A 27831-nucleotide genomic window follows, 5' to 3' on the forward strand; every position below is an offset into this window, starting at 1 on the left:
TTAAATCTCGTTTGGCACATTTGTTGAATGATAACATAAGTTAGAAGTTTTTAGTGTTCGAAAAATTCAATTGAAAATTTAAGTCGTTTAGGTTTTTTTTGTTATAAAGGAACTAGTCAAGATTCATCTTATTTTTTTTTTTTTAAAAGAACATATTTTGGTGTTCACTTATAATATTAGTTTAGAAATATACAAATAAAACTTTGAAAATAAACTTTTTTTTATTAAGTACCTATAGGTTAGTAATAATTTTCTATCTTGTACCACGTAGAGGTGTATATATGGAGGGGGTTAGGGGATTAATTTATAATATTAATTAAATATATTATATTTTTTAATCCCCTGAATTCATTCCTACTCTGAAAAAAACCGTAGATACATGCAATTTTCGTTTGCCGTTTGGTCAAAAAGCTTGAAAATTTAATACAAGATTCCTTTAAGTTGTTGTAATAGTATTTTATACATTTTAAAGATCCATAAGAAAAATTAAAAAATATTATTCGTGGGTACTTGAGATTTTTAGAGTATCTACATTATTATTTTGTATACACTATACAGTATGCACTCAATGACATTTTCAAATGAAATTTTTTAACAAAAATAATTTATTCTACTGTGGTACTAATACACCTAATAATTGTAAAAATTAAAAATTAAAAATTACTTTAATCACATATTAATATAATATTAATAAAATATTAAATAGTAATAACTAATAATATTATAGGCTGACGCCGTCTTCACTCAAAATCGTTTTTAGGGTTCCGTACGGTAAAACGGGACCCTATTACTAAGGCTCCGCTGTCCGTCCGTCCGTCCGTCTGTCTGTCACCAGGTTGTATCTCATGAACCATGAAAGTTAGAAAGTTGAAATTTTCATAGATTATGTATTTCTGTTGCCGCTATAACAAATACTAAAAATCCTAGAATATATAATATAAGCAGTGTTGCCAACATGCTTATAAATTATAGATTATGGTGCGAGTCCGAATCGCACATGGCCGATTTTTTTTTTATAAATTGTATATACTGTACCTATATTATATCTTTCTTATATATATAAAAATTTCGTGTCACGTCTTTGTCCGGAAAAAGCTCCGAAACTACTGGACCGATCTTGATGAAATTTTTACAATGTGTGTAATTTGTCCGAACTTCAAAGATAGGCTAATTTAAAAAGGGAGAGGACCAACCCCGAGAGGTGTTAAAACGGAAATAATTAAAGATTACAGATGGAAATTTTTGTTTATAATTGGTTGCCATGAGTGACGTCGTATAAAATGATATGTTCTAGAAATTTCAATACAGAATTACAGTGAATCGTTTAAATTCGTTCCCACGATAACAAACAAACCATTTATTATATACATCGACGATTTTTTATTGTAAATATACATATTCAATCGGTATTATTATTATGCGTCTATAAGTAATGATGGGTTTTTAAGCTATATAATAATAATTTAAAAAAAAAAACTATTTGCTTTACTTTATAAATATAAATAATAATATAATATCTAACTATAAAAATGAAACTATTAATGAAAATATTTGTACAGGCTAAGCCCTGGAGGCTGGAACTACTTATCAGATCTTCTTGATTTTTTTTTAAACGAAAGAGTATTTCACGGAGAAGGTTTATATGAAAGAAAATTTTAGGAAAATCCACCGGTGTATAATATATTGGTTGCTATTGGTTAATCGGGCATTTTTGTTGATTTGTATTATTATCCTTGTCAATATACTTAATATATATAATATATACAAGAAGATCTGATAAGTAGTTCCAGAGTTTAGTCTGTGTATTTAATCGGGGGGGAGGCTTGAGGGGGCTCAGCCCCCCCCCCAAGCCTGTCAAGCCCCGCCTTTTTTAGTTTTGTAGAATCGAAGCCCCCCGCTCACATTAATAATTTTAATAATGTTATACCCCCCTGAAATTTTAATGGATTTCCGCCCATTTTCAGACTTGCAAAACAAGTAGCAACCGCAAGAAGATATTACTGAATAATGATTATTATTTATTAATTAATATCTAAAATATCAGAATATGCAATAACGTAAATAACAATTTATATATTTTAGGTCATATAAATTATAATACATACCTATATAATATGATCTAGACAATAATATACAGTTTGATAAAGTCGATAAGGATAAAATTACGCAGCTATGTATATTTTTAGAATGAAAACGCAACGGAAAAAAAACATGTTACAATAATAAATGACAATAATAAATAATAATAATTTTATACCTATATGACAAAATAACTAAAAATAACGCCTTAATATTTTTTTTCATACCGCCTGTATAAAATAGTTTTATTCCACTGTATAATACAAACTCACATGTGTCACATCTCTACGAATTATTACATATTATACCTACCTAAATTATAACAGTTTTAAAATATAAGAATACGATTATACAAAATAAAATTATGTAACTGCCTAATATTATTGTCGGCAAAGACTCGAAAAGTTACCAGTTTTGTTTCAGGAATGGAATGGAATGATTTTTTGGACATCATTATAGATATTTTATCAAACACGATAATTATTAGTAGGTAGGTAGTGGAATAAAATATGTAAGTACCTACTTACTCTAGTATGGATAACGGATGTTTATTTAAAATATGCATTTATATTTTAATATTACTCAATTTGAGTGATAGGCATCATAAAAAATCAATGTTTAAATATTGCGTCACATATTACATATTACGTAAAAAAAAACTGCACAAGTGTGAGCTTTAGTTTTGGCCAGTATAAACTAATCTTCGCGTTATCTTACTAAGAAAATATAGGTTATATATTACATACGGGGTGACCCATTTAACGTAGGACACTATTTCAATAAACGCTAACGTTTTTGAAAATATTAATTTACATAATTTTAAGTCGTTACAAATGAACATTTTTGGAAAAAAAATACTATATTTTATCATTACAAGTGTTTTATTCTTTTGAATGACAACATTCCTACATTTTTAATTTTATATTTTGAAGCAAAATATTATTCGGAATATTTAGATCAATGAAAATTAAATTTCAGACAAGTAGTTTAGATGAGTAGTCAGTAGAGTAGTGAACAAACATTTTTCCAGTTACCCCTGTATCTACCACTCTACTCCACAACTAATCTTTAAATAATTAAACACTTATAAGTTATAGCTCATAAATTATTCGTCCAAAATTTGATTTTTATAATATATCGAAATACCTACTGCAAAAACATTTTCTGCTTTGGAATATGGAATTAAAAACGCATTTTGTCATTAAAGAAAATAACAATTTAAAAATAATAACGACAAAAAGTACCTAGTAAAAATATATTTTTATAGAACAATTTTGTTTTTATCGACTTAAATGAGTTAAAATTATGTTAAAGATATATTTTAAAAAACATTTAAACCTTAAAGTTTTTGAAATAAAAAGTGTCAAAACTAAACGTAAAACGGATCACCCGGTACATAGTTTTATACCAATTTATTTACCTTTAAATATTATAAAAATATATGCATATAATATGTATTATTTTTTTACGTTTTTAAATGGTATAATTCAACAAAATAAGAATGTGGCCAAACAGTTTTTGAAGTCTATGATAACTGACCAACAAAATCCCGTTTAAAAATAAGTATTTTTTATGATATCAATATTTATTAATATGTATATTATGGAAATTATACATAAATTATTAATATAATAATAAAGCTTTTTGTAGTACAAGTACATTGTATTAATTATTGTACAATATGTACATAATATTATATACCTATATAGGTATAAAATAATATATGGACTTCGTTCCTTTGTAATATTAAGATTGTACATTTTAAATTAAATTGAGGTACATGTGTTTACATTTACAGAGATTTTTGTTAGTTGGTATAGACAAATTTATGAGTTATGAGAAATCTTGTAATACATTTTCAAATTTTAGTTTTAAAAATTTTAAAAGTTTTAACAAAATTTTTAGAAATTTCTAACTCAGAATAATTTTTACATTTTCGTGATTTTTACGTATTTTGTCAAAATTCAAACTTTAAAACTCATAAAAAGAATTGTGACTATGTATTTTTAATATTTTTCTTCTACCATTGTAACAATATATTAGGAGCCTTGTATTAAATTTCCAAGCTTTTAAAATATACATGAATAAAATTGTATTGACATTTTTAGAAAAAAAACAAAAAATACTTGAAACTGAAAATGTCCGTAAACAGCTCAAAACAAGTCAGTTTTGAAAATGTTGTGGTGTAAAGAAAATGGTAATATCAACATTCAGCAAAAATTTCATGTATCTATCGGTCACACCATAAGTCCAAAAACCAAAATCAATTTTGTCGAAAAAATTTCCGTTTTTCCTTATTATTTTTTTTAAAATCTGTGGTTAATTTAATGTGATATAGTTTGTCATGGGCCACGCATAGCTTTAGTGCGTTTCATAGCAACTGCGACTCGACGCTAACGCGCCTAATGGTGTTTTTTCATTAGAGTTTCTTAAACTAGCACGTAATAATGCGCGGCAATTTTTTTTTTTATAGTCAGCTAGTATATTATAATTTCTACTTTCTATGTATATTGATCTACTATAATTTATAATTAAACTTAATTATGCTTCATAACTCTATAAGTATTAATTATTGTTTGCCAACGAATCGTAATTTCAATTTCTAAATTTTTGAATAAAACGTATAGATATTAAAGTTTAGGTACTTTTTGGTTATTGTCTGAAGTACAGTATTATATTCGATGTCGAGGAAAAGTAATTTTTACAGTGGTTGGGAGGGCTAAAAGTACCGAAGTGTAATTTACGATGACATTTTCAAAATTATATAAATATATTATTATAATAGGTACTCTGGATTCTGAAAAGAATTATGATAGTTTTTCTTTTTAATCTCCAATGACCAGTGATCATATGTACCAATTCTGTTTGTCAATAATGATAGGCGTAAGAGCACGACGATCAACACTTTTATACATTTTAACTTATAAGTATGCCAAAAAAACCTTTATTGGTGTATTAATGTATTATACAATAATTTGTAGATGGACATCACGAGTTGTATGCCAACTGGTCTTGGCCACCGGGAGCGGTCACGTCGCCGCCGACCGGATACACGTTTATAATAATATTATTAGCACGACCGTCTGGCGGCGGCGGCAACAGCTGAGTTCCCTCAACCCGACTGTGCACCGCTGCGACTCCGATCGCCGTTCAACCTAAACCGCCGCCACCACCATGGCCACCACCAACCTGCTCGTGAAACCGTCGTCGCCGTCGCACAGCGCGTATCGCTCCGTGCTAAACGTTTATCTCGTCCGGTTGATTCGACAGCCGCCGTCACACCCGTGTTCCTCGCTCCCGTCCCGCCACAATTCAGTTACGGCATTCCCCCCTGCTCACCGTTAAGAACAAGCCACACCGACGGACGCGGGCACCCCGAGCACGAACCAGCGGCGGCGTTAGTGGGGGCCCGCTCCACTCGTCGCGGACGGCTGCTATTGTGAGAACTGGAGGGCGGGAGGGCCGCGGATGGCGAGCGCTCCGCGTGTGTGCGCGTACGTAAGTACACGTAGTCGGCACGCACACACAGATACGCACACGTTCGGCAGCGCCGCCGGTAGTATTGTGCAAGTGTTACACGCACACACACATACGTTAATACGTATAATACACGCACGCACATAGTACGTCCGTACTCAGATCGCGAGCTGAGCTGACGTCTCCCGAACGAGTGTGATTTTCTTCTACATCGTCTCCCTCACCCCGCCGTTCGTTAGAAGTTTTTCGTAGGTATTTTGTTTTTTTCTCAAAATCCAATATATTCAAATTCGTTTAAAATCGCATTTGGTCTCGTCGTCGTTGACCACGATCAGCACGTACGACAAGTGCGGTCCACGACGTCCGTCGCGGTCAGCCGTGCGCGAGACATAGAGCTACTACCGTCCACTGGCCGTCGTCGTTCCTGTGAGCACTTGTTCCCCTTTTCGTGCTCTCTCGTCCGCGCTCGGGCACCGAAAACCACCAGGCAATCGTCCGCGTGGAGAACGGGAGAGTTATCGAACACACTCTAAAAAAAATAATAAAATCAGAAATATAAATAAAAGTAAAAGATCGCCACCGTCCGCCGCGCGACCGTAGACGCGATAGCGGGCTTGCGCGCGCGCGCGCTGGCGCGTGTGCGACACTGACACACACGGCCGCTCGGTGAGAGCCGAGAAGTGTAGTCGTTGCTCCCACAGCGACGACGGTGGCCGCCGCGGACGTAATCGGTGATTGAGAGGAAACGCATTCACCCACGGCGATGGCGGGCATTCAACAGGTCAGATCCGGCGCGGACGATGGCGTACGCTGGACGCCGCCCCCCAGCACTACCACCTCCGCCGCCACCACACCTGGCATCAAGAGCAAGACACATCCGCCGCCTTTACGTCCAAGTAAGTCGAAGTTTGACGTTTTTTACGCACTTATCGCGATTATGGTTTACAATTGCGTAGTTCAATATTATATTAAAATAATGTTGTGTTTCAAATTTCAACGTCGTACACACACGACCGCGTTGATAAGCCGCCACTGATACCACTGATGCTAAATAATGTTAACCCTGCCCATGCGCAACAGGTCGCGGGCGGTGGTGTAACCGGTCGCCGCCGCCGTTGTAGTAACAATATTAATATTATTTATTATAGTACAATTTTGTAGTATGTGTTGTCAGTCAACACGACATCGGATAATATCATTTTTTTCGCACCGACATTGTCTTGTTAGTTATTATTATTTATTGTTGTTATCGTCATTACAATATTATTTGCTACGAATCGACCAAGCATCAACATTCGACGTCAATAAAAATATTATGTGCACTACGTGTACTTATATACGCATCACGTAGTACATACATATCTTGTAAACCGTCGTTGTCGTATCTCGTTCTCCGCGTTCTTGCATGATGCCACCGTATTAATTATTTACGTAATCGGTTGTTTTTTACTACTTGTTTTTCACGCGAACGCACGCCGTTCGGTAAGTAGGTACTCGAAACGTGCGAACTGGTAATATACTGTTTTGCGGTAAACCTTAAAAACATATTTCTGATTATCGTTAAATCCTTACCGAGCTGTCTATTATCTCTGAATTACAACGCACCTAATCTACGTATAGTATATAGATATTGGCATATGGGAATAGTATTTTGTAAAGCGAAAAAGAAAATCGGCTGATAGAGTGGGTAGGTATCTACATAATGTCATAATACTATAATAGTTAATATACACAAAACTATCAAAACCATGATCATTCAAATTATCGTAACGATTCACCTTCGATTTCGAGTGATTCGACCGTTTTCTGTGCGGACGTGTGGTTGTGATTCAGATAAAATCTTTAACGCCAACCTCTGTAGTTGTTCCATTCCGTGTGTATCGTAAATTGTTTCTTCCCTGCAGTTTCCACGCATTGCTTAAAATATATTATATAGGCACGGCACCAATCAGGTGTTATAGGTTATTGTAACGTTTACACCAGTATTTCAATATATAACATACGACACACACACAATGCACATTTGCTATATGCCCTGCATCGATCTGCTTCTACAATTCAAAAAGGGCATCAGTCGACAGGAATCAATATCGTGTCTATGACCAGTGGGAGTTTACGGTGGCCAATGTGGCGGCTACACAATATAATAATAATATGTCTAATCTATGATGTAGAGTTAATATAAGCTAACTATTGTTCGAGTTGTCATGAACCGACACAGAGATCGTGGAAAAATAATAATCATTATTCATATTATTTGTCTTTTTACATGTACTTATTGTGTATTTGATTTGGCATTCAGAGTGTTTAGAAGGCAATGTGGCATGTACTGTAGATAGGTACAGATATAGCCAAAACACATACGCGATTTGTTGTTATTTTATAATAATACATTTATCGTACCACACTGTGCACCGCATGACATACCTGGCCGCCCATGTGTATAAAATAGGCGCAATACTGCAATATTATTATTATACATTAAGATTTAATATGTCTACGGTGTGCAAACAGTAATTCGGTTGTATTCTATTTCTACCAATACTACACTGTATTTTTTAGTGTCAGTGTCTATATTAAACAATATAACGCGTCACGTTGCGCTCACAATGGGACAATTTATTTTAAAACAATGGACATTCCACTGTGTGCAATGTGGTTGTTTTAAATAAACGAAAATCGTTTTAAAAAGACCATTTAATTCCACCGTAATCGCAATTATTGATATGACTCGTGATAATATTATATAATCTCGTAATAATTATATCGATCCAAACGAATTATTCACCTTCGACGCCGGTCGCCGGACACTGCAGTCATCATTGATTTGCTGTAATCAGCAGTTGGTCGTACTTTCCGTCGATGGACTAAAAAACGAATCATTTGTTCCACTCGGCAATGTTCCGAACGATAACAAAAAATAACACCATACCAACAGCATACCTACGTGCGGCCGTGTGTAGTATGAGACCGAGAGGTTCAACAATTAAAACAATACAATAATTTTTTATACAATAGTTGTGCGCACCTTCCCCGTAGAGCGTGCAATCTATTCCTAGAGGAGTCTTACAAAATTTGTGGGATTGGGTTCAGCAAAGGGGGGATAGAATCGTATAGGTTGAGCAGACAGTTGCGCCCCTCCATATAGCTAATTATGAGCTTTCAAATGACAAAGAAAAAAATATTAATTATTTTATATTATTTATTTTTACCTGTTTTCTTGCTTTCTTAATGCAATAGATGCTGCTGACTCCTAATATACTGTTTATTCTTAGCCAAAATGTGACTATTTACGTTTATAAATAGAACGTTTGTGATTAGGAGAATTTATAGGAATATTTAATATCTACTTATTATACTACTTGGAATAAATAAATGAGGCTTAGGGTGTATTAATTATTATGTAATTCTTGTACATCTCTTTTTTTTTGGCATCAATTTCAAAACCAACTAATTATAAACAATTTTTACCACTGTAGTAATAACTCTGATTTTTTTTACTACATCGAGACTCGAGACCTGTTTATAAAACATCCTAAATTTTATATTTTTAATTGAAATATAACAATTAATTAATAAAAAATATTTTCAAAATCTATTTGAACAAAATAATATTAGTTTAAACTCAGATTAATACTACGTAGCTTAAATATTTTCCACTTTTTTATAGGTCAAGAAATTGTATTACGTGTCCTTGAAATGACCATACTGAAAGACAAAATTCGTTTTTTTAAAATGTATTTCGAAAAATACAACTTTTTTTGATACTATATGATCTTGAATCATATTTCATATTTTTAAAAAGTTAATAATAGTTAATAATTATAATATACTAGCTGTATAATTCGATTTCGCCCGTAAAAAAATAAACTAATATAAAATACGTTAGGTACTATATATTATATACTTATTACTTATAGGTATGTCAGTTTTATGTACCTCAGTTCATGGACAAATCGGCGTCGGTGACCAGTGTACTTATTCGACTGAGATTGAATATAGCACTTGGTATATTTCGAACGTGGTTCAAACTACTCCGAACTTTCCTGATGTATCTAAGAATAGTTGTGTACTGGCGTATATAAGGGAGTTTTAGAGGTTCAACCCCCCCCCCCCCCCTTCCGAAAATCATTCCTATATACGCCACTGTTTAAGAACAATTTCAAATTGTTGTTAAAGTCGGTCCGAGTAGTTTTTGTGCATATAAATTATAAACTATAGTTTCTGAAACTTGAAGGTGGACTGAACTATCATATTGTATAACTTAATAAAAACAAATATTTTTTTATTAATTAATTATCAAGTATAAATGTATAATATATTTGTCACAGTGCTTTGTCGTTGTGAGATTAATCGGAGGGCGCGTGGCTGTGTAATGAAGACACTGGTGTAACAATCATACCCTAACATCTTTTGATGTTCATTGTTTATGTTCGACAGAATACCGACAACTTTTGGATCGATGACGTCGTAAACTAAATTAATAATAATATTGGTAGTAACATCAACACTATTGCGCATTACGTCAACGATAATGCACGATATTTATGTCTTATAAGTTATAACGTTATAGTTTGGTTATAGTCAAGGTTTTTTTAGGTCTACAAATTATCATGCATCTCATTACGTAAATATCTAATCAAGATTTTCATCGGATTTTCTAAATTTATCCACACAGACCATATTTTAACTAACGGTTGCAAATGCGTGTGAAACAATTTATTCCTAGATACCGAGAAAACCTTTGAATAATAAAGTATTTTGTGGTCAGAGCTTCGGAGGTGATCAATACTATAGTTTCGCCACTTCACAACATTGTAATATAATACGGCGATGCTAAATTGCTAAAACTGTTGGTTGTAGATTATATAGAATTATAGAATAATTCGAGATTTGCAGGCGGAATTTTGTCATACTGTGGACAGCACCTGTATAATATAAAATATACATATAAACTCGTTTACTCGTGGATGTGAAACACGAAAAAAAACCCAAAATGATAAAGAGACGACGTAAAAACAGGCATGGAGAAGTAACCTTTTCATAAGACTGCAATCACTGATTAGTGATCGACGGAATAGGGAAAACAATAAACATATATAGCAATATACCGCGAATGCCGTTAACAATATTCGTGCTAAACGCGTGATTAGAATCTTTCTGGATTTTAGTGAAAAATATTCCGACGAAAACTTTCTGAAAGCGTATCCGTTCGTGAATTCTGTAGTTAAGTCAAGTGACTGCCAACCAAATTGTTTAAGGTATACTGGCGACCGGGTAACTACAATATTTTTCGTTGGTCATATGTATCATAGATCTGTATTCTGTTATCTGCGTCCTTATCCCACCCTTCGATTCACTCCACTAACTACACAGTGTGTGCGGGTGTTCGATTTTATCAATCTTATTTTATAATAATGCACATATTATTAGCTATTTAGCTTCCGAATTAACTTAACCTAATACACATTAACGATTTCATTTTAATGATTTTAAAATTATATATAAAATAGTGTACCTATGATTATATATAGTGTACCTATGATATAGCTATATTGCACATGTAGGTATAATATATAATATATAAAACTTATTAGTTATTATTAATTTCATTAAAATTATAAGAAATAGAAACTCGATAATATCTAAGCCAAATTTTACTAACAAAAATGACAGAACAAATATTGGGAAAAATAAATTGTTACATATTTCACTAAATTTGTTAAGAGGATGTCAGCGCACTTTTTGTTTTCTCTCTCTGGCCCACACGCAACATAGACAAAACGCATTTACGCAGAATCATTTTTTCTATGTTTTTAAGTAGGTATAGTCTTAAATCACCCAATACAAAAAAGTACAAAGTAATACATTTTATTATATTAACAAACAATTTTGTAAGTATTCAATCAGACTTCAAACAATTTTTTCTAGGACCTAACTAGTACAGTGTCATTTTTAACACAGCACTCAACTATAGCGAGGCATCCCAAACGGCTTCCATCTAATGTTTGTTTATTTTTCTGTTGAAATAATATATTACGAACAGGGAAATTCCCAAACGGCTCCCTTCGAAAAATGTTTCATGAATACGTAAATTCCCAAATGGTTTAGGTATATTCGACAAATATTTTTAAAGTTATTGACATACTGGTCGAAGTACAATTTGAGCTCACAATCATGTCAATACACCTATATGACTATAATATAGCCCTATAAATTTAAAAAAAAAACAGGAGTTCATATTAAAGCATTTAAAGCCATTATTGATGAATTTTCATCTACCTAATGAAATATCCAGAATAGATTTTATAAAAAAATTGTGCTTTAAAAATTTACCTAACTTATGATTTATTATAATTGTTAACACTATAATTTTATAGTTTACTTACCATACAAAATTTAAAAAAAAACATTAATGTGTGATGATTTACAATATAAAAAATATACAATATCAATTTGTATAATTTAAACACTTACAATATAAAATTTGAAAAAACACTAACACATTTTAACCTTTTGAGATAGTCAAAGGTCTGTATGAACTATGAAGTGGGAAGAAATTTGTGTTGTCAAAAACAGGAGCCATTTGGAAAATTACCTTTGTGTATAGCGGGAGATGTATTTATGAATTTTTCGCCACAGATAAGAAAAAAAACGCCCCCTTGTTAACCTAAATTTCTTCAGCAATAGGTGGATTTGTAAAAAAAAAAACGTTTATTTGAAGCACATATTATTACATAATAATTATAGTAAGTAATTTATTTTTTTATTTTTTTTATTAGATAAAAATAGGATATTATCTACAATCTGTAATATTTATATAGGTACAAAACAATAAGTAAATTTGATAGCTAAGGTACAAAACATGAAATAGCATGAGCAGGGAGGCCCACCAGTGTGGATACACTCTAAGTAAATTTATTATTAATTATACAAAAAACATCTCAAATAGGACTTGAACTATTTTTTTAAAAAAGATTTCTCAACAGAATTATGTTAACTGTTAGATAAAAAGACAAAAAAGAAAAATTCTTAACGTAATTTCTACATATGGTCATATGTAATATATATAATATATATTAGTATATTCTGTAGCGGAGCCCCCCACTTAAATGTATTTAGAAAATTAGCTACACCACCTCCATGAAAAATTCCTAATTACTCCACTGTAGATAATATATTACGAGTACATAAACGTTACGAACTAAGATTATTATTACTGGCATGACCGTTTAAACATCTCTATAAAATATCTTTGGGCGGCTATAAGAGCCCATGAAATATCTTATCGGTTTCCATTCTGGTTTCATCTATTCGGTGTATTTCAATAATTCTCAAACTACTATAACATTATACTTTTATATGTCCTGGTATTATCAATGCATGTTTCGTGACAAATGAAAACCACAATAATAATTTTATTAGTTTCATTACTTTTTTATCACCCAAATGACCTACTGTATTATATTAAATTGTTCTTCAAAATGTACCGCCCGGGGCCCAAGCTCCTTGCCCCCTAAATACGTATATCTGCCCATACTAAGTGCCGTTATTAATTAGGTACTTTTTGAACTTTCCATAGCTAGTAAATAAGAATACAATGGCCTATTTTACTTCTAACCAAGCCCGGATTAAGGATATATTGGGACGTGGGACACCCTAGTGGGCCCCTTTTTAACTTTAACTTCAAAAAAATTGTATCATTACAGTTTTACGTCTGAATATAATTGTATAATTTTGTACTATATTAGATATCACGTACAAACACAGATAAAAATTATAGGTATTATCTATATGCGTATATTTTAGATCACAACTCCCATTTTATAAACTTATCATCACGGACTAAGATATACAGGACTGGACACGACAAGGTTGAAGGGTAGGGGGGTTGACCACGAAATGGTATATAACAGGCGGAGTTCGGGGGAGGGGGATTACTACGGTAACATTACTAGCGCTGTCTTAGTGGATACTTAAGGAACTAGAAATGTGTATGATGTTTTCTAGTTCCATAAGTATCCACTAAGACCAAGCCCGGATTAAGACATTTTGAGGCCCAGGGACTAAAGTTTTAAATGAGGCCCTTGTACGAAAAAAAACATATTAATGTATGTAATGTGTTCCGGGGTGAAGTGACCAGCCGACATCATATAAAAGTATACCAAAAATGATAAAGAAATAGCCTTTAAAGATTGGGTCTAACTTTTTTATTTTTTAAGTTATGGGCAAACTTCATTATCAAAATCATACATATCGCGCATTTGTTTATGTATTTTCAAAAGTTTTTAACATTTTTATGTATTTTTTTTTATTTTAAAGCTATTTAATTGTCCTATCAACATTCCAAAATACGCAATTGAACTAGAAATGCACCAATTATTTTTATTAAATTAAATAAGTAGAAAAAAATTGGCAAAAATTAGCATTTTTTAAAGGAAATCGTGTATTATTTCAAATTATTTATTACTTGGTATGAGTTTTTGTTTTTTGTATTATTCTGCTGAATTATACTGAATAACACATTAATATACCTAGAATCCTTGAGAGTTTAATTTTCATCATATATTCCTGTTAATCGTCACAATCTTAGTTTTCCTAGGATTGAGTCGGTTAATTGGTCGTCATTCGTTTAATTTTATACTAGTCGATAAATTTTAGTTGTTATAATACAAAAAACAAAAACTCATAGTTAATAATAAATTATTTGGAATAATGTACAATTTCCTTTTAAAAATACTAATTTTTGCCAACTTTTTTTTCTTTTTTAAAATGTAATAAAAATAATTAGCACATTTCTGGTTTAATTGCGTATGTCAGTTGATAGGACAATTAAATAGCTTTAAAATAAAAATAAAATTACGTCAAAATGTTGAAAAGTTTTGAAGATACATAAACAAATGCGTGATACGCATGGTTTTGATAAAAAGAAGTTAATTGCTCATAACTAAAAAAATAAAAAGTTAGATTCAATCTTTAAAGGGTATTTCTCCATCATTTTGGTATACTTTCATATGACGTTAGCCGGTCACTTCACTCTGGAACACATTGTGTATTATTTAATATTTGTTTTTTTCGTACAAGGGCCTCATTTAAAACATATTAGGTATATAGGCACATAGCAATAAATAATGAATAATGTATTAATGTATCACTTTATTTATAAATTATAATTTACAAGCTTTTTTTCTTGCTAAATAATCATCGATTTTTTTTTTTAGGTGATTTATTTAGTGTTACATAGCCTATAACGAAAAAATTAATGGACAGATTAGAGGCCCCTAAATAAATTCTAACTTTCGAGGCCCGGGGGCCATGGCCCCCTCTGCCCCCCCTTAATCCGGGCTTGACTAAGACAGCACTAGTAATGCTAAAAGGAAAATATCCCCCCGAACTCCGCATGTTGTATAACATTTCGTGGTCAACCCCCCACATCCTCTAACATAAGCGTGCGCACGGGGTAGTCATGGTAGGCACTTGACTACTCTGCGAACTCCCCCCGGCACCCCTCAATATTCAATATTATTATTATGATAATTGATAGTCAATCATAAATTAATTTTTTACCACGGTAAATGTAGTTAAATGAGGTTACCCCATCCAAATTAGTTTTTGTAACTTAGGTGTGAATATGAATATTATATGTACGTAATATGTGTGTGTGCAGTGGCGCCCAAGATATATTTTTCAGGTAATCAGGTGTAACAAGAAATAATTTTAACCACCCACCCACTCACAAACTCGAAATTATATTATTTTATACATTTTATCATATTTTAATTGATAATATTAGTAAATATCAAGGTATCAACTAATATAATCTATGATTAATAATGAACATATTTCAAGTTAATTATTTTATGTTATTATACCCACCCACCCCTTATTTTCAATGTGTAGCGACCGCTACACCTAGTAATAGGGTTGGGTGCCACCGTGTGTGTGTTAATGTATTTATGTATGACTACCCTGCCAGAAATTCTGCGCACGCTTATGCCCTCCAACCTTATTGTGTCCAGTCCTGTATATTATCTTAGTCCGTGGTTTTTGCTTATCATATTGTTATCAATTATTAGAATATCAATTTAATATGTATTATCATTCAGTAACTTTGTATGATAAAAAATTAAGGATATTTTTGAAGTGTAACTTCTATACGCGCGATGGAAGTAAATTTTCAAGACCGCGACGCACGAGTCATTAAACGAAAATCCGTCACGATTTATAACGGTTACCATACAAACAATTTTAAAACAATGGCAACCAATAAGTATTATTATAATAGCTTTGAAACCCACAGAAAAATAGATAAGATATGATAAAGAAATAATATGATAAATATAAAGATTAAAGATCTTATCTAACCTATCTCTGTACCAAATGATCCCGTGTACTTCGTTGCACTGAAACCAATAAATATAATTTTATTATAGTTATATTATTGTATTGAATAACAATTTTAAAATATTGTTAATTTATCATTTTGTATTATTATTTTTTATTTAATCTAAAATCTAAACCTGACTTGACGTTGCTAATGTAAATATTTGTAAATATAATTTTATGATAGTTATATTATTGTATTGAATGACAAAGCGGAAGTTTCACTTCTATGACCATTGACCTGTGCCTGCACAGAATTGATTTTTTATTTTATAATTACTACCTACTAAAATAATTTAATTTTTTTGAAAACTGTTTTGATTGCCTTAAAAAATATTTCGGAATGAAGTTGGATCCTTGGACCGTGCCCTTAATCCGGTTCTTATCAGTTTTACTGATCAGCGATCGCTCGCGATTAAGCATAAGTACAAGTGAAAATAGATTTTTCACCTAATAAGATAAGTGTAGTATCCGAGATAATTGGTTTATTGTTTTTCTATGTGATTTTCTATAGTCTATATTATACGACTGTCTACATGTACTAAATCGGGTAACGTGTGACGATTATAAATATGTTTATTTCAAAAACGCATGGCATTTTTATAAAAAGTTTTCAGTATACCTAAGTATATTCATACAACTGTTGCTTAGTGTGATAGAATACATAAAATAATACATCAACGAGACAACAAACAACATGAATGTAGACATAATTTCACATTTATTATACATGGTGTTATAAATATGGTTTTGTACGACCTCAGTAAACGTTGAGCGTCGGTTATATATATGCGATAGTATATAATAAAATTAAAATATATAATAATTTCATTATTATTATTATTTTTTAAACGCCCAACGAGCTCTAGGCGAGACCGCATGGCTGGTTAAACTTGGTCATAGACAACCGTGTTACCGTATGCCAACTTTCCTACTGTATAAAGTGGGCGCCACGAGGGCGCCAGCTATTTGTACGCGAAAATATGGCTTACGATAGTCGTTTTTTATTATTATTATTGTTTTTGTTATTTGCTTGAGTAAAATTATGTGTAGACCAAGAATTTGGGTTACGTTCTGTGTATACGATCCTTTCACTCATTGATGAATTCGTTATTTACATAATGATTCATATGTTATACAATATATATATATATATATATATATATATAAGCTTTTTTTTCCTAATACCTACCGAACTACCACTGCAGTTTTCAGTTGCTATTCAATATTTCAATAATATAATTTTTCTTCCTCTTTGAGTTCATCGAATGTGTTTTTTTCTTAATATGTGTCTTTATATTATGACTATTTAATGTATACCTAACGTTAGTAAATTGTCAGTTAAGACTTGAGATAAATATACATAAATATATATATATGTAGGTATTGCAGATACATTAGGATTTGTGAATTATATGGTATGTACTATTATTAAAATATTACAATTTTATAATTTCTTTTAGGAGTCTTTGGCCTTTATAATACAGCTAGATAAATTATATATATATAAAAAAAATTGGTTTTATAACAATTATTACAAATATAAATAAGTACTGCTGGGTAAATATAATTTGTATCAATTTTTTATTTATTATTAGTACAAATTAAATTTTGTTCTTAAATGTGTTTGGCTTCTTTGCTTTAATTTTGATTGATTGTAGAATGTAGTTACATTTATTTATTTAAAATATTTAAAATAATAAAAATGAAACTACATTTTTTTATTCTGCCATTTCACGTACAGTCGACGTGAATCTCATTAATTGTAAAAATGGTTATAATATGAAAGATGTTTTTTTTTTCATTGGAAGAAATCATTTTTAACTGAAATACGTGCAAATAATCTATATTAACATTTCAATATTAATTTGAGTTTAGTTTTTGTAGTTTGCAATTTTTTTCATTCATTTTTCACTACTTTGGGAGTACAGACCATTCATAACATAGCAAATTTACGTTCAAAAGAACTTGTTTAGAGATCCGTTAGTTTAAAAATTAGATTGAATCGACCTATTATGAAACTTGATGGTAAGTACATTATTTGTGTTTGTATGTGGGTTTTTTACTATAGTTAATTTTTTTAGTAAATTATGTGTATATAATATAACGTAAATTAAAAATGCTCATAACTCACTTATAAACTGAATTATCGTAAAAAACACATACAAACACAGATAATGTTCTTGCAATCAAGTTTTATAATAGGTCGATTCACTCTAATTGAGTTAAACGTGATCTGCTGAGCGTAAATTTGCCATGTTATTTACTTGTAAGACGGAGACAACAAATATCTGTGTAGTGTCCTTTTAATAAGGTTAGACTTGATAAAAAATACTAGAATAAAATAGACTATGGAAAATTAACATTTATCTAGTTAAATATAATATTTTTAAATTTATTTTGTTCAATAATTAAAATTATTTAATAATATTTTCGATATTTGGTACATGTAATTTCTCAGACAAACTGTAATTTCGATGAATCACCTATAGGTATTTTGATCAATTTTTTCATTATTCTTTTAATGTATAGGTAGATACGCCAATGACGTTTAAAAATGTGTTCACCATTAAACTTATTTTATTATCGTACTCTGAATTAATTATCCCGGGATGACGTTTTGTTCTACGTTAATACGTTATCGAATATGAAGTCGTACAAATGAGTGACACATTCCGTCAACGATTACTAATTATTATATTGTTAACTCAAGTTATACTCATATTATGTACATGATTCGATCGCAGCGCATTGTACTACAGTTATCACTTATCACAATATGATTTCACATGACACATTATACACGAATTAAAATAGATATATTTTTTTTTACTTAATAAATAATAACGAGCCTCTTAGAACTCTTATCATGTATATGACACGGTTATATATGCAGATTTTTTAACAATATTACTATAGTAAAAATATATGATCTAGGCAGTTAGCAGTCGCGGGGGTTGTCCACTTTCGTTTTCGCCGCGGTCTGCGCAGCAACAGCCAACAGGTACTTTATACTGGTGACATAATATATTATATTATACTATGCTATAACAATATATGATAAATAGGTATATTGTTTGTCTAAAACCTTATTTGGATGATAAATTCTAGGAACTACATACGTGATGTGGTTTTGTAATTTCGTATATGTGGCGTATATATCGGATGAACGAAATATATTGTGACTACACCAAAAATATGCGTGGGTGTGTAGCGACCTTACTGTAGCCAATGACGAGTGTGCCAGGGGGGTAGTTTCATGTATTGGTAATTAGTGTACCAACAGTCTTATAATATTTATAATTTATAATATGCAATATTATATGTGTAGGTATACATATAGGTATTGTACTATTTATTTGATGTTCCGTTTATCGTCTAATACGATCATCGGCGATTTTTGTAGGGGTGGGTCTGACGCCCATATGACATTATATGGCCATATATATGTGTATAAATAGTAAGAGAAAAAGAGAAGTGTAAGAAAAACAAGATGATCTGGGGGCAGGGCAATCTATTATAATAGCCATGTACCGTGGTACAGTATGGGCTGTGGGTCGTAAAATGAAAAAGACTGCAACGGCGTGGTGGTTTTGGGTAACCATGACCCCGCATGAATGCATGATAATATGAGGTCGTAGAAGGTGGTTATATATTAAATTATTAAATTTACGACGTATTAACGTCACCGCCACGTATGCACCCTTGTCCCCTATCCCCCGTACATGCATGATGTAACATTTAAAACTTAAAACGAAACAATAACGTGCCGATTTTTTTTTAGAAAAAATAAACAAAACTATTATAATACCTAGTGTAATAAATATAAATACTTTTATACAAGCGGGTCTTTGATTTTGTGTAACACAAATACACAATACACCCTTCTGTGGTCAATTTTTGAAACATACATTATCGCAGAAAAATAAGGTCTACATTCATACTATTTATCAGATCCATAGTGTCTTGTTTATCTTTTTAAATGGCAACATCTATTTCATTTCATAGTTAGCCTAAATATTTTGATTGGTATAATTTAACTAGATGTCTAGATGTGTGTAATGAATAATGATTATAATATAACATAATACTAGTTTGCAGTTTATAAGTATCTAAAGTCAGACGAGTGCAGTAATAAACTACCTACTTGTGAGTCACTAAAAATATGGGTGGCTGTTAAAATAATTTGGTTGCTTAAAAAATAGTAAAACAATGAATTATTCGATTACAATAACGAATCATATTTTGAGACATAACTCATAGTATTCTAAATTCTTTGAAAAACCCAAATATTGGCCGAGAAAATGAGTTAAAAATATTAAAAAATATCACCCTGTATAATGTATATAATATTCTGCTGTATGACGTCAATCTGACGGCTAGGACAAAATATATCAATGCAACGCTTATAATACTATTGAGACGATTTATATCATCATCATCGTCTGTTGTTCTGTCGTACACTGCACGAGATAAATTTCGCCGGCGCATACATAAATGCATAATAATATGATATACTGCGTTCAAATATTATACAAGATCTTACTTGTTATATAAGTTTGTATACGCATTTCAAATATATATAAAAAAAATATGTGTAGGTACCTCCTATATAGTATGCACTACGTACAATGTACATACTATATAATATAGAACTAATTGATTTCTGACTATATCGTCGACATGTCAACAATATGCACGCGACAGGGCAAACAAATTGATAATATTAGCGATATAGGTATGATAATTAAGTATTATATTTTATTTTATCCTAGACACATGTTTTCATGTTATACCATTATCCGGATGCGATGGGGTTGAGTGCAGTACTGAACGGATACGAACAATAAATGGGCTGCACCGCGTATTTGGTATATTATGACCCATGGCTATAAATTAATAAACAGATCATAATAATAATGATAACAACGACAATGATGATGATAATAATGTTGGACGATAATGTTCTAATCGTACTAATTCTGTAATAGCGTATTATAATTGGTTATCAGCGCATTAGACATTTGCACTCCATTCGTAAAACGTAGAAATAAACGTCGTAATAGAATATTATAATATATACCTACCTAATTGTGTTTCGTACAATCGTAGCTGCTACGTATTTTACATGTGCACACATGCACTGTATTATTATTGTTGGAAAAATAGAATACATCTCAACATCTCAACTGGTTACCGCGGTTACGTATTTGCACACCAACTTTTGCACAGTACCTGAAATGTACAAAACAAATTATCACCGACGTGACAGCTTGTGATCTGCAGTGCCCACGTCATATTATATAGTGGGTACGATGTTGTGTTTTCTGTGGATTGTACAATATTATACTCCATTCGCCGCGCTTTGTTGATTATTAATACTATTTAAATATTTATTGCGTAAAACCATGATACTATAATATTGTATGGTATGACGTGTGAATTAATTTTATATTAGGCTTATTTAGGCATAATATTTATAGTGTATTATCGTTGGTTTCATCGTTTTTGCTGTAACCATAATAAAATGTAGGCTTACCTATTTAAAAAATAATGTTGTGTACTAGTGTACTACTTCTACTTATACTACTACTACTACTATAATACAGACTACTACTAACTAACTGAATGATATGACACGTCGCAGTAAAGAGGACATGGGGGACCCACATTCTATCCACTATGGTATAAATTACACTACTATACGATATAATACAGGTACTTGTATTAGGTAGGTATTATAATATTACAATGAAAATTTCGATACTATTTTTTCCACTGCGCACGTTAGACGAATCCATGATGTTGTTATACTATTATTATTATTATTATTATTGTTCATGAAACATGACCTAATTATCATAAAGCCAACCAAGTAGTTGTAGTGGTGATGGAGGTGGGGGCGGTGGTGGTGGTCGGCGTCGTCGTCGTCGTTGTCGTATATGCGCGTATACTCTATACAATCGATATATATTTAAATATATGCGGATTGCGGACGCGAATTCGAAACATCATAAGTCGAAGGATTATTTCAGGGGAAAATATAATCGAGGAATTATCTGAAATGTATGTAAAACCGCACAGAACGGTTTAAAATAATTTTTAATTGTAATGCATATCCTTATACTATAATGCATGCGCTAAAATCCGGTTGTACAATGCGTGTAGATTACGAAATGGAGGAGTAAAGAAAAAAAAACATATGCTATGTGGAACAAATACATTTTTAGCCTTGATGTCCGATAATATGTCACCGAAAAAATTAAATAACACGTGATGTTTGATCAAATTCATTACATGGCGCTTTCCATAAAAAAAATAAAAAAGGAATAAAAACGTTGGCATCGTTCCAAGTTCCTCCAATAGAGGGCACTAATGTCGAACGATATATATATTATTATTAAGTAAAGTGAACAAAAGCAAAGATTAAAATATACCTGTATAGTACATACTATATATTTAACCTACGACGAAAGGGTCTTAACAAGAGGATGTCAGCGGCCAGCGCACTATTAGTTTTCTATCTCTGGCCAACGCACAACAAACCAAATTTGTGTTCAGTAGAGTCAACCTTGTAGTAGTTAGCTTTGGTATTAAAATGAATGAACCAATTATTAAAATTGAAGTTCATAACATTTCCTTGTGAATTTTTTTTCAATATTTCAATTTTAAAGCGAGATAAGAGCATTTAATTTGTAATAATTTACTTATTCAAAACTCGCATAAAAATTGAAATATCGTAAAAAAATCAACTCAAGAACACAGTTCTTAACTTTAAGTTTGATAATAGATCGATTCACTCTAATAGGTAGGTACTAAAGGTAAATACACAAGGTTGGTTCAACTGAACGCAAATCTTCCATGTTGCACGTGGGTCTGACCAGTGTCGGCCTGGGATCTAAAGGGCCCAGGAGGCAAATTATTCAAAGGGCCTCTCAAAAATACCAAATCTCAAAAAAATAATTTAAAAACGTTTTATAGATATTTATCGCATAATATGGATCGATATATATAGTAATATAATATCGATCAAACATCACAGTACGTACTTCAACATAATCATAGATTTTAAAATTATCATATAATTGTATTATTACCACGGACTAAGATATTATGATTTTAGTATCATTAAAATAACAAAATTTATATTATATTATTATTATTAAATTATTTAGTGGATCCAAACGCATACCACTTGGCTATATAAAGTAGGTAAATTTTGGTGAATAATTTAATTTTTTTCTTGAAAAATACGGATCGGGGCCTCGGAGGCGATCGCCTCCTAGCCACCTGGGCCAGGCCAACACTGGGTCTGACTAAATTCGTCAATTATTTCCGAGATGATTATGAATTATGATGGGGAGTAAACCAAATTTACTTTGGATTCAGGTCATTCAGACCCCCTCCCATGTTTTTTCCCATTTTTTTACAATACATACAATTTTATGCAAATAAGAAAATTAAATTATTTAGCATAATATAAAATATGTGGATATATTTTTTAAACTTTTGTTATAAACTTAAAATGTATATTTTAATTATTAATATTTGTTTGGTATACGAGTAGGTCATTAGTTATTACTCATTACATATAATTTATTTTAAGGCTAATTAAATGTATAATATTTATAAGATGGAAAAGAGACTGTAATATTTTCATCGTCAATACTTCATTCAAAGTGTTGATGGTTTGTCGAACCTGTTTTGCGTCATTGTAATTTGACTCATGATTCATGACACATGTTATTATACACGTGTTTTAATATCTTTAAAATTCGTGGTTGGTTTTATCTTTGAATTAATGCTTTTGCATTGATTTGGTTTCTCTGTGTAGAAATAATATTCAATAATCTATAACCATTTATATAATATACATGCTATATAGGTATACTAGTACTAGTATATACTAGTATTTATAATCAATAGGTACTACTACGTATTTATAATTTAATTTACATTAATTAACGATTATTTGTTTGTTTCTTAATTTTAAATCCGATCAGGGTCCAGATTCCCTCCGGATAATAATAATTGTTACTTTAAAAAAGTATTACATTACTTATTTTTTAATTTTTTATTATTGGTCGCAAGTAAGAAGTGGTATATAAAGTTATTTGATTCAAAGGTTAATGCTATAGTGTTTAGACGACTATATATTACGATATGTATTGTCGCTACTATATAATCGTATTGTGTACTTATTTACAACATTATACATTATTTACAAAATATATAAAAAAAATATTCATTCAAATATTATTATTAATATTTTCCTTTTAAAAAGTAACAAACACACACACACATACCAGTAGATTTGGTTGTATTTGATGAAATCAGTTAGGAACTGAGTGCTGCCGCTATATTATCATAAATTATTATCATCTATGATGCCAGAACGAATTTCAGGGGCATGAAATATATTATTGTGTTGTGGCTGTCCTTAATTATAATTATAGTTTGTTTAGGATTTTTATGTTCAGCTGAGTTTAGTATTAATTCAATGTAGGGAACCAATTATTGATTACTGACAGAACCTAGTTGTGTATTATGCGTTGAGGGTGAGTACGATGCGTGTGAAGGAACCGAGGAGATACTTTTGATGACTTTGGTGTCGTGATGGATCTACTATATGTACCTATACATGTAACTCACCGGTGTCGTAAGCGATCTCCCCAAAAAAACGTAAAAATTATTAAAGTAAACTTTATTAAATATTAATTTACGAAATAGCATGTTACATAAAATATTATTATTAGAAACAAGACAAAAAATAAATAATGTATTTAAAAAAAAAATTGTTGTATAAAAATATTATTAGTATTAGGTACTTTTACTATATTAATTAACCACAAAAGATTGCTTTTATGTGATTTACAAGATCATTGAAAATTGAATCCTTTGATGAATGCATAAATCTCTACCATTCTACTTGCAACCACTTTTCAAACAAATGGGGAAGCTCCATTGACTCGTTTAGAACATTTTTGTTTCGTAATACTCCATAAACATTCAATGTGCTGTGTATGGGATACAATTTTTGTGTTGGTCTATACAATATGTAGCCCTTATAGGCAGTGAGCACGACACATTGTAGATCATACGAATTATGGTATAGATCACTTACGAGTTATGTCACTAGTGAACTACATTTAGATTGTTTACGACTCTGCTACCTTATTTTAAAATTTTGATACTGCACCAATTTAAGTGTTTTAGTGTTTGGTTCATTGGTTGGCATCAAACTCACGTTGAACCTGAAATTGCCTGAGATAACGATCTCCGTTTTGTGTCGTATTTTATAGATTTTATTCAATAATTTGAACTGGCGTGTCACGTGCGTTATGTACTTTCTTATATAACTATTACCTATAGTTTATCACAATGAAACATAAAAACAATAACGACAACAGGTATAATATTGGACTGAGTTATATATTATACATATTATTATTTATTTCGATTTGTCAATAACCTCGATGGTCTAAGAGAGTGCTGCAATATAATATGTATCTTCTCAAAACAGACGGTCTTGTATATTGTCAACGATTAAAATTAAGTTAATGGCTAATGATATCAAACCGGAAACATTTTCGCGTCGTGTAAAATCCATTATTTTTTTTTAATAATATATAGTTAGCCGATTTTCATTGAATAGTAGCCGATTTGATTATTGTATACAATAGGTTAGGTTACCTACCTGCTACTTGACAATGTATAAAATGCATTTAAAATGCCTCTGTTTATTATATCATAATACCATGTACGATATACCACATTTTATTCCAATGAGCCGTACCGTTTATTGTCACCGACCACCGCGCCGGTGTATATAATAATAATGTATACAAGGGGCTCAAGACCTAATGGTGTTATAGGTTCATCGTTCATCACTTATTATTTACTATATAATAAACTTTATTAGCTTTTTCTCTATAATGTTACCTTGTTGGCTGATAATTGAACAACACACGGTGACAGTCGGCCAACAGCGTGCTTGTATAAATATTAAATATAACCAATAGGTAACTATGGACGAGGGTGTCGATGTTCACAGGTGACTTTTTTTTATTACTCAATTTATTGTTATTATTTTTATTGCCGCCGTTATGTTGTTATTTCTTTACACATCGATAATGGTGTGGCGTTCGGTCTGCGTGAGGGGTGTCTGTATCAGTGTGAGTGCAGTATAATAGGTTGTACTGTAGTTGTAGTAGCCAGTATATAATATTAATTATTATATAGATGACGATCGTAGCTTAGCGTCAGTGTATGTATAGTACATTCATGGCAATTCGATGGTAAAAATGCTATCGGCGCCACCGAGGCTAATATATATTATTATCGTAAATTTGTAAAGCGCCTTGTCTCAGTTATTGACAACCTGTTACAAAGGTCCCAGGGGTGTCGTCATGACGACCGTGGCTCGGCGGTCAAATGATTCCGTTACACCAAGAGCGAAGAGGTCCATTATTATTATGTAATAAATGCTACTGTATTAAACATTATAGCATTGTGACTGTACTGTTGTTTCTGCTACCGTCGGTAATCAGTATACTTACTTGCAGTTTGGCTGTTGAATATTTGTATAATTAATGTTTTAATTATTATGAAACTATAATAATATAACGAATTTAAATACCTTACTTAATTACACGTGCTTTATAGTTTAAGCTCGATCGATGTAGAACTGAAGTTGTATAAGACCTGCAATTGTGACGTTTTTCAATGATCGAAAAAACAAATTGTTGAATCTAAAAAATAAAAGTTATTGCACGCGAAAACGCTCAGTTGTATCTACAATTTCTTTTAAATCCGTCTGTGTTTAATTTCCAATCTAGAGTGCTGAATAAAATATTATCATTTATAAGCTTTTTTACTCCCTAAAAAATGTTGACTATAAAATAAGACTACCTAACGAGTGAGTGAATCGTGCAATGATCGATTGTAGAATATAGGGGGAGCAGAAGAGTACTATAGCCGAATATTCGTCATGTAACGGATTTAATGTACGATCATTTATATAACTAATATAAAATGTCTCAAATCGATATTGATAGCAACATTTTATTATAATAATTACTATTATCGTTACAGTTCAAATAATTATTATTAATCATATTAAATTATACATATAATTGTACACAAAAATTAATTGTTTTCAATATATTTTGTTGTTTAGTGTTTACCGACAAACCTAATGTATCCCTCATGACTATTTTAATTGCATTACAACGAAAAAACTCCTAATCATCCATTTGTCCATTTAAATTATTATTTATCATTTATATGTACATTTACACCTAATATCTGAACAATTATTATATATTTAATATATATTACATTATTCATACTTCCTGGTTTCTACATATTCCAAATTACTATTTTTTCGGGCTATTCGTAAAACGTAGGTATTATAGGTCTCAGGTATACGTTAAATTTGAACGGTTGTAATAACAATACGTATATATGTATAGCGATCAAATACTTTCTATATAGTTTTACCTATTGGCTATTCAGAAAACCAATATTTGGGTATTCCAACGTACTGATTTTAATTTCCAGTCGGCATGAATAGATTTCGGTTGAGAAATGAGCCAGACAAAAAAGACATAATAATATGAGCTTCAAGACACAAAACGTCGTATGTCGAGGACTATTATAGGTATGACATGTTTAAACATGAAAATTTACTATTATACTCAAATTGGCTTATGTTATGTTTGAATTCAATGAAGTTAATACAAGGTGCATGTCCCCACCACCACCCATTTTAAATTTTCAACTTTTTCCGACGCCAATATTTAGTGCTCAATTCCTGCCAATTCCTGCCGCCACTTCCGGAATTCCTGCTCAATTAACGCCCCCGCAAAATCCAAAAAACTATGGGTGGTG

General features: G+C 31.4%; 1 protein-coding gene across 2 annotated transcripts in view; it reads left to right on the plus strand.

Moving 5' to 3' along the window:
* Positions 1-5192: 5192 nt before the first annotated feature.
* Positions 5193-27831, plus strand: part of LOC100162869 (dual 3',5'-cyclic-AMP and -GMP phosphodiesterase 11) — an 85787-nt gene continuing 63148 nt past the window's right edge. The window contains exon 1 of one of the 2 annotated variants that reach the window (XM_029488137.1): positions 5193-6452. In XM_029488137.1, the coding sequence (XP_029343997.1) occupies positions 6320-6452 (133 nt within the window). In that variant the 5' untranslated portion in view covers positions 5193-6319. The remainder of the gene's footprint in view (positions 6453-27831) is intronic. The other variant, XM_003247251.4, reaches the window with a different exon arrangement.

Source organism: Acyrthosiphon pisum, chromosome A1 (assembly GCF_005508785.2).
Source record: "Acyrthosiphon pisum isolate AL4f chromosome A1, pea_aphid_22Mar2018_4r6ur, whole genome shotgun sequence".
Taxonomy (NCBI): domain Eukaryota; kingdom Metazoa; phylum Arthropoda; class Insecta; order Hemiptera; family Aphididae; genus Acyrthosiphon; species Acyrthosiphon pisum.